Raw genomic sequence first — 18,844 nt, 5'->3', positions numbered from 1 at the left:
TATTTGCTGTGGTTTCCATAGAAATAAACTAGAGGCACTACTTTCAGTGCAATCTATGTAGATGTGGCCCAAGACAACCCCCGTTCCCCCAGTGCAGCCCAGGCAAGGCAGCAGGCTGCACACACGAGTTAAACAGTTTCTAGAACACCCACCACTAGGGAGTCCATTCCCTGCGTGCACTAATGCTGCACTTTGCACAGCATCTCACAAGATGTAACTGCACGCACTTTGTGAAATGGGGGACACAACAAAGGAAAGAGGATGCAGGGGAAAGACCAAGATGATTATGGGCTAAGAACAGGGGCAGGCAGCTACAAAACCATCGGAGAAGCTCTGCCATGACCAGTAAAGCACTGGATGTCAGCGATACTCGAATCCCAGAGTGGGCAGTGACTGCCATGGGTGAACCAGAAAGCACACTATGAGCACAGCCTCATCGAAAGCTGCTTTGCAATGCGGGGAGGAACAACCAGCACACAAGAGCCCATCACTGCAGCAATTAGTGAGAAATCCAGTCCAGACAAGATGACCGAAGGGGTTGGTAAGTAGTGCATGGATAGGTAAGCAACTGCTGTTTCAATATTTAACCTACTAACCTTTAGAATATCCCTGTAAAGCAAAGATTTTGCTATTGCCAACGAGAAACTGAAGCATTAATTATCCTACCCAAGGGCATTAAAATCACATCAAGGTAAAGCAAATTCAGGAATCCCTGTTTTCCACAACTGCATACCACCATACCACAAACCTGTATCTCATGTAATTTCTCCAGCAGCAGGAAACTGCTCTGAATCCATCTCCAAAGGCGCATACCAGGATGCTCTCAACATACACAGCACCCACCTCTTCCAGCAAGTTCATCCTCAGCATCCAAGGCTGGATGTGGCTCTGGGCAGCCTGGTCTGCTGGCTGGTGACCCTGCACACAGCAGGGGTTTAAAGCTAGAAGAGCACTGTGGTCCTTTTCAACCCAGGCCATGCTATGATTCTATGATCTCTGTAACCATTCTGACTTTTTAGACACTTTGAGATTTTACAAATCATTTCTAAACAAGACACAATATCAATTGGGATCACTGAAAATGGACACTAATTGATTCAAACTTCTATTAATAACCCTGTGATAGACAGCTGCAATACTTACATCTCTGCCAAAACAAGAGTGCACACAGGTCTGAGCTCTGCATCCAAACCAAAATAACACATCCCAGTTACTGCTATATCTAATCTGAACGTTCCCAAGACTGCCAATCACTGCCTTCAGAACAAGGAAGGGGTTTTTCTTGCTTTGTATTGCTGCTTGAAGGCAGACATGATATCTCAACAGAGCCTGCATTATGACAATGAAAGCCTTCCAGGACACTTCAGCCCGCTCTGAGATGAGGCCACCACTCATTGTCAGCCAGCAAAAACAAACTGAGTCTGACATTCACTGCAGCTGGAAGTTTTAATATTCATATTATGCCAACCCACTACAGCAAGGGGCTTGTCAGCGTTTCCATGAGCAACGCAGACTTCATGCACGTATGACTTGGCAGTACGAGGTCAGCACAGCAATCCCAGCATCAAGTGCTCAGCCTGGGAGCAACCACCCAACCACAGCACCAGCCATAAGGGCTTTCCCTGTTTATAACCTCCATATGTCACACCCCTTACACATTGCTAACACCAGCACAGGCCAATAACGTAAGATCATGTGCAAGTTCAACTCCACAGCAAAAAAAGATCAGAGTAATCCTAAGCCCACTGCTTGCCACACAAGGAACGACTGACAATGCAGAAACCAGGTCAGAAGCCTGAAGGGACATGAGGGATGGCTATAAATTTAGCCTGCTCCTGAATAACAGGGCACAGAGAAGTTCATTATCCAACAAACCTAAATCCTTAGAAGATTCTTCAAGCATAAACATTACAACGTTTTAGTTCCCCATTCCTTCTCTATGTGCTGTTATACCATGAACAATAACCTTTCTACATTATTTCTGATGTAAGCTAAGAAACATCAGCTTGTACAAAAGCTGCACACATTTCTGTTGCTGGCTGAACATACTTTAAAGCGAGAGACCTTAAGCAGCAGCACAGCACATAAGGAGAGGGAGATGAAGAGACACAGAGCTAAGTGTCAGACATCCAGACCATTTTCTCAACTCTTTGCCCGGCCATCAGAACAGCAGTAATGGTACTGTCTACTCCAGGTCTTGGAAATGAAGTTTCTGACTCACATTCTACTGGGGAGAAAATAAGGAGATGAGAGCTGAAGCTGCCACTCATCGCAGGGAAGCAGAAGCAATTGGAATGAGCAAATTAATGGATCCAGAGGAGGCACTGAGATGGTCAGAGGGCTGGAGCAGCTCTCCTATGAGGAAAGGCTGAGGGAACTGGGATTGTTTAGCTTGGAGAAGAGAAGGCTGCAGGGAGACCTCAGTGTGGCCTTCAGTACTTGGAGGGAACGGATAAACAGGAGGGGGAACAGCTGTTTGTGAGGGTGGATGGTGATAGGACAAGGGGAATGGTTTTAAAGTGAGCCAGGGGAGGTTTAGGTTGGATGTGAGGAGGAAGTTTTTCATGCAGAGGGTGGTGAGGCACTGGAACAGGTTGCCCAAGGAGGCTGTGGATGCCCCATCCCTGCAGGCATTCAAGGCCAGGCTGGATGTGGCTCTGGGCAGCCTGGGCTGCTGGTTGGCGACCTGCACACAGCAGGGGTTGGGACTGGGTGAGCGCTGTGGGCCTTTGCAACCCAGGCCAGTCTGGGATTCAGTGAAACAGGCAACTGCTCTGTTTGTACCACCTCATTCCCTCACCTTACAGCAGCAAAACTGCTTTATCAAAGACTAACAGCACATAGGTGTGTCACTGTGTACAGATGCAAAAAAACACAGCCACATACAGGTGCGAGTCAAAAACTCTGATCAAGTGCAATGAAACACGATGGCTCCTGGAATACAAAGCCTTCCCTTCTAAGTAGTTCAGAGCCCACCACCTCCTGCCTTCACGGCCCTAGTGACAGCAGCAGACAGGCATGCACATGGAAGCTGTAGCACCTTCAACCTCCTGAACCAACATTTGGATTATGGGTCCCCTTGGAAGTATATTTTCTCATCTGAAATGCAGGTGTCCACAGAACACCAGACATGAAGTATTTCACCACGGCAAGGAAAGGAAAACGAACAACCCACCCTGTTCTTCTGTCACGCCTGCCATGAACTGAAAGGACAGATCTAGACAGTTTATGAACACAAATAGCTGAGCTGCTGCCTGAACTCTGTCCCTGGAGCTCCTTCCATCACCCAGCAGAGGAGCTCCGCTGGCAGCTGGCACAAACAGCGCTGCAGCAACCCGGAGGGTTAAAAGTTATTCTTGAAAACAGAACCCAATCATTTCAAAGATGAAAGCAGTTACAGTCCCCCGAAGCACTGAAGAACGCTCAATCCTGGTAACCTTTGTTTTCCAAGACAAGTTACCTCGTGGGCCATTTCATGTGTCTCAGGGTTGATTTATCCTCCCAGTTTATGGCTGAAGCAGGGACTGCTCAGCAGGAAGGCAGCATCATTCCTCACCTTCACCTCTTCCAAAACTGAAACTGCTTTATATTTTGACTTCCATACACCCCAGTTAAATGTGTTTCAATTCAGGACTGTGAAGCTAGAAGAAAAGCTACTAGCTGACACGAATCACCAGCAATGTTCACAGGAGTTACAGAAACAAACTGCAATGCGAGCAGCTGTGGCTGCAGGTTCCCAGCCCAAGGCCTGGCTCTAGCAAAGTCAATCAGCAGCCCCAATACCTAAGTAAAGAACCCAACATTAACAGAGCATCTAGAAGACACAGAGGTGCTTACATTAGTGTTTCCCAATTAAGAAAAGTCTACCTTAAAATACTTCTAAAATAATACAGTACTTTATGGTGCTGCCATATTATCAAATAAAACATCTAAAAACACTAAGTGCATTTCCTCCCCTTTCTACTTGTTTATACATATGAAAGTTGAGTTATAGTTCTTGCAGTTGTTCTTATAAAGAAGTGCTTAATGCCAGTCCTGTAAACCAGCAGCCACAGAACAGGGCTCAGCAGCACCCACAGACATCAGCATTTCACTGAGCTGCCCATGGGGGAAGAGTGGATGAAGTGCCTGTATTGCTGGCCCAGAGCAGCGTGTCTCCATTAACCACCATGGGCACTGTGATGTTTAATTGGGAGCATCCCTCCTTCCTGTCCCCCATCGCCCAGGCTTCCTGTACCTGCTGGCAATACGGCTGTCCTCTGCTGTGAGGCTCCCAAGGCTTCCAGCTAGGGAAGTCATCCTGCCCTGTACTCAGCACTGGTGAGGCCTCACCTCCAGTACTGGGTTCAGTTTTGGGCACCTCAGTACAGAAAGGATGTGAAGGTGCTGGAGCAGGGCCAGAGAAGGGCAGCAAGGCTGGGAAGGGCTTGGAGAACATGGCCTGTGAGGAGAGACTGAAGGAAGTGGGGCTGTTGGGTCTGGGGAGAGGAGGCTGAGGGGAGACCTTCTGGCTCTCTGCCAGTACCTGAAAGGGGATTGCAGCAGAGCGGGGTTGGTCTCTGCTCACTGCTGACAGGACGAGGGGAAATGGCCTCCAGTTGTGCCAGGGGAGGTTTAGGTTGGACATCAGGAAACACTTCTTTACCGGCACTTTACTGGATGTGGCTCTGGGCAGCCTGGGCTGCTGGTTGGCGACCTGCACACAGCAGGGGGTTGGGACTGGATGAGCACTGTGGGCCTTTGCAACCCAGGCCAGTCTGGGATTCTATGACTCTATGATGCAGGCCTTGGTGCTGCAGGCTGGCAGAACAGCAGAGGTAGACTCACACAAGTTATCACATTGCAAGTTTGCAAGTGTGGTTATTCACTCAATCTCATTAAAAAAAAAAAAAAAAAAAAGCAAAAGAACAAATGTAACATCAGCAGTATTGGGTGTGTACACATCTTGACTTATCTGACACGTGAGGAAGTACTGCAATGACAGTGCTGGGATGCACACCCAGAGTTCCCAGGATGCAGCAAGCATTACATATTACCTGGGTAATTGACCTCTTTGATATCATTATATATGGTAATTGCACAGTGCATAGTTACAGCAGTGATTTAGATTTCTGTATATAGAAAAAGGTCTAAACTTAGACTAAGCTTTCTGTGCACTAGCTAGTTATTTCTGACCAAGACACTACACAAACTCTGCAGTTTACTTAATTGTAGCTGCAAACTCTATCTGACGCAACATACTTTCCCTACAAACTTCCAGCACTTGGAAAGGAAGTTACAAAATCACACAGAATGAAGTTTAGCTGAGGAAGGGCAGAAGTGCACACCGTTTCATGTGGTTAAAGGAGTAACTATTTGCATACAGCAGTTTTCCTTTCCAGCCCACTACACCTGAGCATGGCAGCACACATCCAGGAACACACAGCTCCACCAGAACTCCATGGGCAGATTCATCTTTTTGGAGAGCAAGACTGCATACAATCAAACACTTGGATGACTAAAATGAAAATAATGAGTGTATTCAGCAGTGCTCACACATGCCAGACATCACGTTTTCTCCTGCTATCCTTGCGAACAGCACCTCAAGTTCCTTTCCATGCCAGTTCTGCCACTGATGCACTATTTAGGAGTTCTTACCATTCCTTGTATATTCTTGTTAACACTACTTTGAAATGCAAAATAGGGAAAGAAACACCAGTGCACTCTTCACAAATCATAGAATGACTTGGGTTGGAAGGGACCTCAAGGATCACGAAGCTCCAACCCCCCTGTGCCATGCAGGGCCACCAACCTCCACATCTCACAGCAGCCCAGGCTGCCCAGGGCCCCATCCAACCTGGCCTTGAACACCTCCAGGGATGGACGGGGATCCACAGCCTCTCTGGGCAGCTGTTCCAGCACCTCACCACTCTCACACCAAACAACTTCCCCCTCACATCCAACTGAAATCTGCCCTCCCTCAACTTCCAACCATTCCCCTTGTCCTGCTGTTATCTCCCCTTTCCAAGAGCTGACTCCCCTCCTGTCTGTAGGCTCCCTTTAGGTCCTGCAGGCTGCACTGAGGTCACCCCGCAGCTTCTCTTCTCCATGCTGAACAAGCCCAGCTCCCTCAGCCTGTCTTTGTAGTGGAGGTGCTGCAGCCCCCTGCTCATCTTTGTGGCTCCTCTGGACCCTCTCCAGCAGCTCCCTTTGTTGTACTGGGGCCTCCAGACCTGGACACAGCACTACAGATGGGGCCTCACAAGAGCAGAGCAGAGGGGGACAAACACCTCCCTGTCCCTGCTGGCCACTCCTCTGCTGATGGAATGAAATAATGCACATATTTGCACCTTACACAAATAAAGCAATAGATCCCAGTGTGAATACAGTAAAGATATCACAAGATCTGTTGTGTTCCTTCCACTCCCAATCATGGCACAAGAACCCTGGGACCTCAGCTACCACAGAGGCACCCACAAACACTTGTGCCAGGAAAACACATCCACAACATAGAATCATAGAATCATAGAATCACAAGGTTGGAAAACACCTATAAGATCACCTAGTCCAACTGCGCTCCCATCACCACTGCTACCACAGGCACTAAACCAGATCTCGCGGCTCCTCGTCCAGACGCCTCTTGAGCACTGCCAGGGACGGCGACTCCACCACCTCCCTGTGCAGCCATTCCAGTGCCTGACCACTCTCTGAGAGAAAAAGTTCTTCCTCATGTCTAACCTTTCCTCGTGTCTAACAGGAGCTCTGCAAGGCAGTTCAGACCACGTGTAAGCTCAAATTCATCTCACAGCTTTGCTTTTCCAAACTATGTGAGACAGGCTACTTTACAGAGAGACTTCACAAGGCCTCACCTTGCATAAACCCAAACATTTCAACCACAAATCACAGAATCCCAGAACGGCCTGGGTTGCAAAGGCCCACAGCGCTCACCCAGTCCCAACCCCCTGCTGTGTGCAGGTCGCCAACCAGCAGCCCAGGCTGCCCAGAGCCACATCCAGCCTGGCCTTGAATGCCTGCAGGGATGGGGCATCCACAGCCTCCTTGGGCAACCTGTTCCACTGCCTCACCGCCCTCTGGGGGAAAAACTTCCTCCTCACATCCAACCTAAACCTCCCCTGGCTCACTTTAAAACCATTCCCTTGTCCTATCACTATCCACCCTCATAAACACTTGTAAACAGAACAGACATAAGCAGACATAGTTGTAGGCAGAAACAGACAGAAAGATCCATATAAACAAAAGTAATCCGCGATGAGCTCTGAATCCTAACAAGAACTACTACACACGTCTGCTTGAATGTCATTGGCTTTATGTGGCAGTGTGTTTTGTCTTCTTATTTCCTTTTTTGAAACAAAGGTTCCATTCCATCATAAGCAAGGCACGCCCAAGCCATTCACCTTCATACCTGTTTTGCTCAGGACAGAACAACAAATAGCTGAGAACTCTCTCTCACCTCGCCATCGCAGTAATCCCAGTTACCATCCCGCTCAATAGCTGGGACTGGGAACAGCCCGGCAGCCCTGCCTGGGTGCTCCCAAAACCAGCCCAGTCCCCCTGAGCGGCTCACCAGAAAGGTGCCCTCCAGCAGTGCTGGTTTCTCCAAGAGCTGGAAGGAAACCAGCAGGAATCATGGACTCCCCACAGTTGCCAGTAACACATCTCACAATCCCTGCTTTACTCCTTATCAGGGCAAACAGAGCCTGCTTGTGGCCATCATTTCACATGCACTCAGCACTAAACCCAAAATTACGTAACTTTTGATTTTACATATTTTCTTTTTTAAGGGAAAAAAAAAAAAAAAAAAACACAACAGCTTCTTCAAAGCAAGAGCTGCTTTCCCACCAAACCAACTTTCCCCTCACCAGGAAGCCAAAGAAGTCTCCATACTCCTAAGCCTCTCATCCCCTAGCAAGCCTAGTCTGTGCCAATTTCCTCAAAACAACAGAAAAGAAAGGAGAAGGCTACATAAACCAAAGCATCCCTCGACTGCTGGATTGATTTATTAGTGTACATTTAATTTTCTCCAAGCATTACTTGAATGCAAAGAATTCAGGCTGAACAGGTGTCCAAACACACAGCCTGCTGTGACACACAGCAGAAGAGCCAATCTGGAAGTTCTGGAAACAGATGCATTTTATTGCATTGCTGTAACAAAACACACTCCTTCTGACTTCTGTCTTGAGGACCCCCATGTCTGCTTCCTAACTGCACGGCCCATCACACAGACATTAAGTACAGAGGTTTATAGTTATTCATCCATTTTTTCAACTGTTACTTTACTAGTTGTAAGAAAATGAAAATTAGGCAGAACTGAGACAAGTGTCTTTACCTCGCCTGCAATCCCTCCTGGCTCTACAGTTCCTGGTTATAGATCTGGGTGAGGCCCACGTGCTATTTTTGCAAAGGAATTGGAGAGGACACTGCTACATTTGAAGGAGCTTTCAGGCACAGCTTCCCTCACGGGCTCGCAGCTCGCCGGGACCTTGCACCACCGCAGCCCTGAGGCAGCAGCTCAGCTCTGCCATAGCTGGAACTGCTCCCAGTGAGAAGGGCCGGGCGGAGGAGGGCTGTGAGGCAGAGCAGAGGGGGTTTGGGTTGTGTTTTCTATACACTGACCACCACACGGACCGGGAAGCTGAACAAGAAAAAAGCTCTCAAAACCAAACAGCCATTGTTTAAAGGAATCCTTCACCCAAGCACTGTAGCTGACTGCAATTCCTGCCTGTCTCTGTACACTGGAAAGAAGTTCACCTAAATCAAAACCAAACCATTTTGTTACACAAACAGCTCTAAAACAGAGCATATGCAAAGTACATTAAATGCAACCTAAAAAAAATCATACAGCGACCATAGCTTTTTTAATTCATGCTGCTGTTCACATTCATTTCCCCAGAACACAAAATCAATGTATGGATTAAGAACATACAGAAAATAAAGCAAGCTTACCACTTCCTGGGACATATTTGCTCGAACACACCCTGTGTTCTGCTTTTTTTTATTTCAGAGGAGGAAGAGAAGAAAATGTCGTAGCGAGCAAAGTTCAGGGGCTCACTAACCTGAGCAGGACAGCAGCACGGTGCAGGGCAGAGCTGCACACACCTTGCAGGCACACAGCACTCTGAGCAGCAGCACAGCACAGCCCTGCTGTGCACAGGCGGACACACGCAGCATGTGCTTTAGAAGGATCCCAGCCTGCTCCCCACCACGCTCCCCAAGCTCAGCAGCCTGTCTGCCCTCACTGATGGAAGCTACGAGTTAATCTATCCACTGCCCCTCCCTTGTTTGAAGCACTGCCCCAAGCTTACGACCCAGCCAGTTTTACTGTCATGAACGGCAGACTCACAGTCTGCCTGGCTGCGAAGATAAAAGCTGCTCATTTTGTTTCAATTATTATTACGATCCTAACAACCTTTTCACTGTGTACAGACAAAAGCTTTCTAAAATAAGTGGATGAACAAACACCCAATCACTTCCAGCTGAATGTAAGAGTTGGAGAGTGAATATTCCATTTAGCAGCATCACCCGCTGCTCCAACTCGGACTGGATACAAATGGGTGTGGGTACATTTCACGATGATGAATTTAAGAAAGGAAAAGCTACTGTCAAAAAAAAAAAAAAAAAAACAATAGAAGTCTGCGAGATTTCCACTGCTCATTTCTTTCAGGAATTTACGAGGTTGTTTATTTCAATACTGCCCATGTAGAAAGCAGGAAGAGAAATGGCAATAACAGCGATGTCAGGAACAAAACATTCAGTTCAAGTATTACAACATAACCAAAAGCATATAGGAACACAAACCAAGCTGGAATTTAAATGAGAATTTGGCGCTGAGATTGCAAACCTCCATACCTCCAGAGGAGCTCCACAACTTCAAGAAGAAAGGCAGCTTATAGCAACAAGGCATGTATGAGCCAGGAGTCCGAAACAAAACTGAGAAAGTTATGAGGCAGGGAGGAAAAACTGAGCTCCTATCAAGCACTCTAAAGCCCAACACTGCAAGAGCACTTTTGAAAAGACCTATTACTGACAGTAAATTCAAGGAAGATAGCTTCACAAGTGGGCAGCGTAACTGCTCACAATGTTTGAGCCATTTGTTTGTAGCCATGCAGATGCTGTGAGTTTCTCCACCAGCTGTGAGCTCTCATGCAAGGACTGCTTCAGACATCCCCACCCAACCTCACCTCATCCCAACCTTTGGGTACCTTCCACTTTCCAGTCAAGCACACCGTGACACTACTAACCAGGAACACCATGGAAGCTTTACAGGGCATCTGATTCTCCTTAACTGAAGGTATCCATGCACTTTCTTTAAATGCAAAATGGTGCAAGTCAGCTGTAAGAACCACACAGAGCCTCAGACCTTGGCATACCCTGTCAAGGTGTAAGAGCCTTGCAAGGCCTGCAGAACATGCCCACTCCCAGCTGGCACACAGAATCAGCCACACCAGCCTTCTGCAGGATGCTGCATCAGCATGCAGAAAGTCTGATAATAATAAGGCTACCAGCACACATTACAAGGTATCAAGCATTATCAGCAGTGCATCAGTATCCACAGGAATCTTACACAGACTCCCTTTTGTTTAGAAATATTATGGGTTAACACAGAGCTTAGCTCACCTACTTGTTTGTGCAACAAATTAACCTCAACACCCACCTGAAAGCATGATGTCAGTTTCCTTTGCTGCACTCTGAACAGCACAGAAGTAATTGCTACCATTATATAGCTTCCATAAAACTGTTACATGGAAGTACTTAGAAAATCTGAGAGAAAATGAAGACACCAACAAAAAACTATTTCCTGCAAGACTGTTGGCAACTTAAAATGAAGTTGACAGTGCTCAGTTATATTTTGAACAGAAAATTGTCTAATTGAATTGACAATTGAATTGTCTAGTGCAAAAATCAAAGCATGAGCAGCAGCGTTGGTGAAGCCTGCACTGTAAACCCACTCCCAGCACAGGGAACAGAATGGGACCAGTATCTGCTTTAGCTGCGATGGCATACAGTCTGAATCTGGGGCATCCGACACACCAAGAGAGCATGCAGCCCTATTCCTCCTATTGGTATTTCGGTTGTCCTTTAGTCAAGAAGTTACAGGCTGCCCAGCAGCCACAGACACTGCAGCTGCCACCTGGCAACAAGGTTTTGTCCTGCAGGAGCTGAGCTAAACGAGCAAAAGCTGAATGAGCTGGAGTTACTGCTGTATCCCTGCAGTGCTCCTGCAACTGTCTGACAAAAATCAATGACTTCACAGGATATAAAAGGACCCACAGAAACACAGAATTGCAGGGGAGCTCGGGAGATCACCGAGTCCGAGCCCTGCTAGAGCAGTTCTGCAGCAGGTCGCATGGGAAGGCATCCATCTCAGGCCCTGACTGCTGAGAGTCCACCGCCCCTGGGCAGCAGTCCCAGCCTCTCACAGCAAAGAGGCTCTTCCTTGTGTCTGTATGCAACTTCCTGTGTTCCAGTTTTTCCTCCTTCATAAACATCTAATTGAAAACAAGACAGCGTGCCCAGCTTTGTCCCATTTAAACTATCACGTATTTATTACATTTCAAAACATTTCACATAGGAAAAAGCCAGGCAACTCCAGTGAGTAACACATTCAGCATTTTCAGCTTCAAAAGCTAACCTATGCAATCAGCAGAGATTACAATTTACCACCCAAATTCTTCATGGAGAGGTTACACATTGGCCTGCACTCAATTCTTGTGATATACACACACACACACACTCTGATTTGCATACATATATAAAACCAGCCAAACAATTGAGCTTTATGATGAGTTCAGGCCAAGTCCCCATGTAATGCATGAGATGACATTCATGCCGGGAATACAGAGATCCTTTCAGAAAAGCATGAAATTCAAGCTAGCCACATTCGTCCCCCTCCTTCTTGTCACAGCCCATCCCACAGACCTGCTACATTCTCCACTCCCAACTGGATTGCCCTCAGGAGCTGCAGGTGCTCCTGCTCACAGCCCACTCCATAGGAAGCCCAGCTGACACACAAGCCACCACCTCACTTAGAGTTTGAACAGCTGATGGGTGAGGTAACCAACTGCCAATTCATTTCTCAAAAGACCTTCCTTGTTTGCAAGGCCGAAGTACAGCTCTGCTCCAGTTGCTTTTCATCTCCTTCCTGCAGCTCTCCAACCCTTCGTGCACTAACACCACGATGATTTATAGCAAAGTTTGTGAAAGTTCTCCTTGAATTTGGAGAAGAGAAAAACAACATGCAATTAATTTAGTTCTTCACATAAAAGCATGCAGGCTCTGACCCTCAGAACTGTTCAGCAAACTAACCTTGGTGAGCCAAGACCTGGCATGAACTGCCGTGCTGACACCTTCCTATGCAGCACCTATGGACCAGGCAAGGATGTCACCAGCACAACCATCATCAAAAAGCACATAAGGTAAAAGTAAGTTAGTATTTATACACAGCCCTAGACCTCAAAGACATTTGGCAATGAGCTAAAACAAGTTACAAGTGTTAGACAAGTGAAAGCACTCTTACTCACTTTCCCTTGCTAAGAGGCACAAAAGGAACAGCTGGTTAATTCCAATCATTTTTAAAAGTGGGCAATTAACTTTTTCAGCAATGTATAAAAATGAGAATTAATTTTTTTTTTTTTTTTTTTTTGTTAATTAAATCAAACAGAAAAATCATCAATTTTATTGTACACAAGCATGAAGATGTGATCACAACACTGGACAAATTCCCTCTTACAGTTTAATAACATAATGCATCTTGCTATGATATTGTCAAAGAATTCCTGCTCTGCAAATAATAATTTTACTTCAGAAAGACAGGAATATCTAAATTGTTGTTAATTATACTTCATGGAAGTTACACCAAGGAAGATATTCAAAAGAAGTATAAAATACAAAGAAGGAAGGTGTAATCTCAGTAACACTTACATACTTCTCACAATGAGACACCTGGCAGCTCAGCAGACTCCAGATTTCAGCTGTTACTCATGGAACAGCACATCTAGACTCTATGCAAGCAACTAACAAATAGCTGCATACTCAATACTAGATTTACAAAACTTTCAGAGGAAACAGAAAGCACAACTGCAAGCAGTCTTCACTTAAAACATACACGAATACAAAGTAAATGCAAAAGGTGGTACGATTTCACAGTTTCACTGATTTCACAATTGCTTTTTAAGCTAGACCCATTCCAAGCCTTGGCCCTTTGCACAGACACAGAGAAGGCTGTGTCAGGAGGGAGCTCCCTCAAACAGCTGCCATCTGAGCTGAAGCATTCACATAACCACAGCTCAGCTGACTGAGCCACGACCACACTTTCCCCACTCTCTTGAGCTGATAGCTTTCATAGGCACAGATTTTTATTTCATTTTAGTTTTTAAGGAGTCAAACCATCTCACTAAGGCAGCTCACTGGGCTGCACACAACTGAAGCAGTCGCAATGAGATGGGATACAGCACAAAGGTATGGATCAACAGAAATGCCCACATGAGCAAGAACAGAGAGAAGAGCTTATAAAGAGAAAAGAACTTCCAGAAACATCCTAAGAAGCCTGACTACACTAGAAGGTCTTCAAATCAAAATTTCATCCCCTTAGAAATATAACAGGTGTGTAATTGTACCATTTCAGTAATAACCAGGCAGCCACAATAGAAGTCACTACAGAAAACTCACCTTCACAAAATTATCTGGGAACATGCCCCGCTTGCCATTCAGCTCCCCTTCTAGCCATCCTTCTTCTTCCAGTTTTTTCACATTCCTGATGATTTCCCCAACTCGAATGGTTAGCTCATCATCATGCACTGCATCATAGTCATACTCCACAATGTACTCCACTGGAAGAAAAAAAAGGAAACAACTCAGGCATGTGTTAATATCCTCACAGCAACACTTGTTTGTGAACTGCTGTGTCCCCACCCATTTCAGAAAGGTAAAAAAAGTCACCTGTTAAAGTAAAGCAAAACCAGGAATAGCACACTTTGTGTGTTGAGGGAGGTGATTTTTTGTGCTGTAAAAGCTCGAAGGAGAACACCCAGAGCCCAGGGCCCAGTCTCAGACTCAGCAGCTATGAACCACATCCCATAGGTGAAGGCCTTTGCTGTGGGATGTGTACCTGGGGCCTAACAGAGAGCCTCAGACTGCAGGATGGTGCACACACAACACTTTGTTAGCAGCCACACTCACTGTCCTGCCTACAGAAACGTCTCAATACAAGTTTCATCCAAGACATTTAATAAAACCACAAAGACATGAATGACTGTTGTCAACTTCATTGGCACCCATATTTAAAGGGCACCTCTCTTCAGATTCATCTGATTTGGTACAAAAAGGAATAAAGCAAGCAAGCTTTAATTTTGACAGAACTAGGTTTCCTCAGAAGAGCCTGGCAATGCGTCGGCATACTTGTGCACTTGTTACACAAGACCTATTGGAGTCGTTTACCAACAGCTTCTGGCTTGTTTGGAAAGAAGGGCTCATGTGTTAATGAAGAAATCCTGCTCGTGCCAGGACGTCCCACAGACCTGCAGCAACCAGCTCCCCTCAGCCCAAACCAGTTTCAAGGCCAGGCTGGATGTGGCTCTGGGCAGCCTGGGCTGCTGGTTGGCGACCTGCACACAGCAGGGGGTTGGCACTGGATGAGCGCTGTGGGCCTTTGCAACCCAGGCCGTTCTGGGATTCTGTGAACCCAGTCAGGTCACCCAGCTGCTACAAGAGGTAACACTATGCTCCCCCAAACCTCCCCTGCTCTGTAGATCACAACATACACGAAGACAAGACCATAGGAGGGTTGAACAACAGACATTTTGAAGAGCTGTACATGTCTTTTATTTGCTTGCTTTCCCCAGATTTGTTATTTTATTGATCCATAACAGCATCCAACAGTTATTTCACAATTAAGAAATCAAATGGGAGAAAAGCAGTCTTCTGGGGCCTTCTCCCAGCTCCACGAAACCGAGGTACAGAGTTCTTACCTGTGGACAGTCTTTGGCACAAGCACTGCTGCATGCATGCTGAAGCACAGCCTTCAGCCCTCTGCTGCCTACCCATGAACTCAGAACACCAACAGTAAAAATCACAGCTACAGGATTGCACCAGGGATGCAACAGAAGTGTCAGAACGGCCTATGTGGTCATTCTCAATACAACCACTGATGAAGGAGCCAGCTGAAAATAACCAAGAAAGCAATTTACTTTTCCCCCCGTCTTCAAGAGAGAATGTTGTCTTTGCCTTGCAGAGAAGTCACCACCACAGTTATCTGCTTGTGACACAAGCTGTGCAACTCCTCATTTATGCTACTGCCATGGTGTGAGCTTATTTTTGCCCAACGTTTGCTCTAAGCCTGCTTCAATATTTATTTTCCCCATTACTGCCTGCAGCAAGCACAGAAATTGTCTTGATTCTGCAGAGCACTTTTCTGCCGCTGAGTGGTTGAGATAAAATACTGCTGAGTAGACTGGAAATTCTGTCACTCATACATCATAAAGGCAATAGCCATCCATCGCCTGGAAATACAAATGTCATCTTCCAACCAACCCATTTTGGAAACCTAGACACACGATGACCTAAGACAAAGCCACGTACTTCTCCCAGGCACACGAGCAAGCACTGCATTTCAATACACACAACACAGGACCCGTTTTGTGAAGGTAAATGTGGGAAGCAGAACACGAGGTCTGTCATTGTAACCACACACAGCACCGAGCTGCCAAACACCTGGTCCTCTTCCCACAGGAGAGTCTGAAGCAGTAATCATAGCCACGCTGTGTCAACATGAACTAATTATTTTAAATGCCTCTTTATTTCCTTGGGGAACATTTCTGTATCTGCCCTTGAAACACACAGCGCATTCATGTTGGTCACCCAGCTGTAGGCACAGCCGTGGTCGTGCCAACAGTCGGAGGAGGTTCTCAAGAACCACCCAGACACGTGCTGGGAGACTCCATGTTCTGAAGGCAAATTGAAGTGAACAAACATCAGCACTTTATTTTTGAAATTCAGGTGCTGAATTTCCTCTTGTGTTTGTCAATGACACTTACTTAACACCATCCTCCTTCTCCTACGTACACAAACAGGATCTAAATTCCATTCCTTTGCCTGGGAAGTGGGAGTGGTCACGGGGAAAGCCAAGATAAACACACTGCATGAAGCTTTCATGTGACGATACCAACAAATCCTTCTGCTCAGTCCTCATGTGCAACATTTGCCAGTTCTGCTTTCCATTAGCAAGCAGTGCCAGGCGTCCATGTGATTCAGGCTGCAGCACTATGGGCAGGGAACCTTCCCACTGCCCAAGCAGTCCAGTCACCGCATGATGTTACCTGCTGAAGGCAATTCCACTTGTATTTTCCCAAGCAAAACACTGTTCAACAGTGACAGTAAAGGCTTTTAAGTAGTCACAACTCCTTAGAGTAATTAGAAGCCATGTCAGCACATGGATTATCCTTCTATATATTTCCAACACCGTGTTCTCATTTCATCAAGAACAGACGTGCTACTAAAAGTGTCCACGACACGCTAGACTGCAGTCACATAGACTTGCCAAGACTTGAAAAACAAAAATGCTTCAGCGCTATGAATTATCCCAAACCAACGCACAAAGCCCATAAACGTGGAGCATGGAGCAGGGGAAGTTTGTCCAAAAACTGAGGAGAAGCCTCAAATGGGGGCAAAGGTTTTGCGCGGGAGTGGTTGTAAACTGAGCCAGGGGAGGCTTAGGTTGGATGTGAGGAGGAAGTTTTTCATGCAGAGGGTGGTGAGGCAGTGGAACAGGTTGCCCAAGGAGGCTGTGGATGCCCCATCCCTGCAGGCATTCAAGGCCAGGCTGGATGTGGCTCTGGGCAGCCTGGGCTGCTGGTTGGCGACCTGCACACAGCAGGGGGTTGGGACTGGATGAGCGCTGGGGGCCTTTGCAACCCAGGCCGTTCTGTGATCCTGGCTGCAGGCAAGGGACTGGAAGCTCTGTTAGAGGAGCTCAGCTTAGCCTGAGCCATCCAAGAGCACCTGGGGGATAAGCAGTTAAAATCCACAAAGACGTGTAAAGAAGAAATCTTGCCTGACCAAACTGATAGCTGCCTTCAGTGCAAAACTAGTTCACTGAGACTAGAAGTCTCAGAAAGAAGGAGACACTATTTCTCACCCAATTCTAACAAGGCTTTGGACAAAATCTCTCACAAAATCCTCATACACAAACTGACAGAAGTACAGGCTAGAGAAGTGCATAGTGAAATGGACTGCAAACTTTCCCCAAATGCCAAAATCAGAAGGTTATCCTCACTGATACGAAGTCCAAGCACAGGCTGCTCACCAGTGTATGCCCCAGCAGTCACTGCCAGGACTGTACGGCATCCTGGTGATGCTCAAAGCCAAACCAGACACAGCCTGCTGCAGCTGCCCCTACTCACAGGATCACAAGGTTGGAAAAGACAAGACCATTCAGTCCAACCATCCTCCTATCAGCATTACTACCTAAGCTACTAAACCGTATCTCATAGCTCCTCACCCAGCTCATACTCCGAGCAGACGAGCTGGCCGAGCTGAGCAGAGCTTCCAGCTGCAGCCATTCTGGGACTGGTTGAAGCCGAGGTCCTACCTTTGGTGGCAGCCTTCTGTCCTCCAACCAGAGCACTCAGTGTCATCACACAACCTCCCAAAGGGCGGGCTCTGACCTAATTTTGGTGATGCTGGGGGAGGGGGCACTGATTGAATCGACAGCGCTAAGCAAAAAAAAAAAAAAAAAAAAAAAAAAGAGCACCACATAAACAATTGGAAATCTCTGGGGGAAATACGGGGTTATATTGGGCTTTGTGGGTGTGCTCTGTTCAGCTCTTGGTTTCCAGTAAGATGGCAACTTCCCAGTAAAGTGGATCTAATATATCAAAACCAGTCAGTGGTGTCACTGCATCCCCACGGCAGAGGTTTATACCTCTGTCCAACTTAACAACACCGCCTCCCTGATAAAACAGCGAGACTCTTAGCCAGCGTGTCCCCCAAGAAAGGCATTGAGTTTCTGCTGGCACAGGTGAACTCCGCACTTCTCTGCAGTGTCAGCACCAGGAAGCTCCCTGTCAGCACAGCCACCCAACGCCCATCTTCACTGGCTTTCAACAAAGCGAGTCCTCAGCTACAGGGCTCTTCCTTAAGCCGCCTATTAGAGAAGCCTTTGGGGTTCCTTTGGGAGCGCTACAGAAATAAGCAAACAACAGAAAAGAGCAGATAAGACATCAAAATTCTAGCCTTTGTCTTGAGTGGAAATAGCCAAGGGTCACACACCATCCAGCAAAGAGCACATTTTCACATTCTTGCTACTTCATTTAGGATATTACGCTGCTGGCAGAATTTGGTGACCTTTCTGTACCAGCCAGAAAAAAGACAGAAACCAGACAAAACAAACCTCTTGCAAAAGACACTGAACAGCTTACAAAACTAAGCTGAAGTCACCTGTGGGATAACTGAAAACCCCGCGTATCAACTCCCAAGCTACCCAGGAAGCTTTGAGCAGAGCTGCAGGGCCAAGTCCAGCATCAAGCTGCAGGAAGAGCCTGAGCTGTGTGCTGTGCTCCAGAAGGGTCTGCTCAGGTTGGTTTCAGGTTGGCCCAGCTGGAAAGTCATTTATTGGAAGCTGAGCCCTGGAAAGTTGTCCGGCCTCCAGAAGCAGCTTGCCAGCAAAACTGCAGTTAGGTCACAACAGACAGTTGCTAGATGTCTGAAATAAACCTTATTAATACTCTTACCCTCACTTCCACAGCTTTCACAAAGCCCAAAGTTTAGTTTCTTCTAAAACTCAGCTAACACTTTGGTCAGAATGTATGAATGCACACAGAGTTAAAAGGAATGCAGTTTTACAGCAGACAAA

General features: G+C 46.7%; 1 protein-coding gene across 3 annotated transcripts in view; it reads right to left on the bottom strand.

Annotated features, from left to right (window-relative positions):
* Positions 1-18,844, bottom strand: part of CD2AP (CD2 associated protein) — a 65,755-nt gene that overhangs the window by 32,534 nt on the left and 14,377 nt on the right. For 2 of the 3 annotated variants that reach the window (XM_085218409.1, XM_085218410.1), the window contains exon 2: positions 13,666-13,826. In XM_085218409.1, the coding sequence (XP_085074535.1) occupies positions 13,666-13,826 (161 nt within the window). Of the gene's footprint in view, positions 1-8,943; positions 9,100-13,665; positions 13,827-18,844 lie in introns of those variants that run through there. The other variant, XM_085218411.1, reaches the window with a different exon arrangement.

Source organism: Meleagris gallopavo, chromosome 2 (assembly GCF_905368555.1).
Source record: "Meleagris gallopavo chromosome 2, MGAL_WU_HG_1.1, whole genome shotgun sequence".
Taxonomy (NCBI): Eukaryota; Metazoa; Chordata; class Aves; order Galliformes; family Phasianidae; genus Meleagris; species Meleagris gallopavo.
Note: the sequence above shows the minus strand (reverse complement) of the source record. Positions and strands in the feature narration are given on the sequence as shown.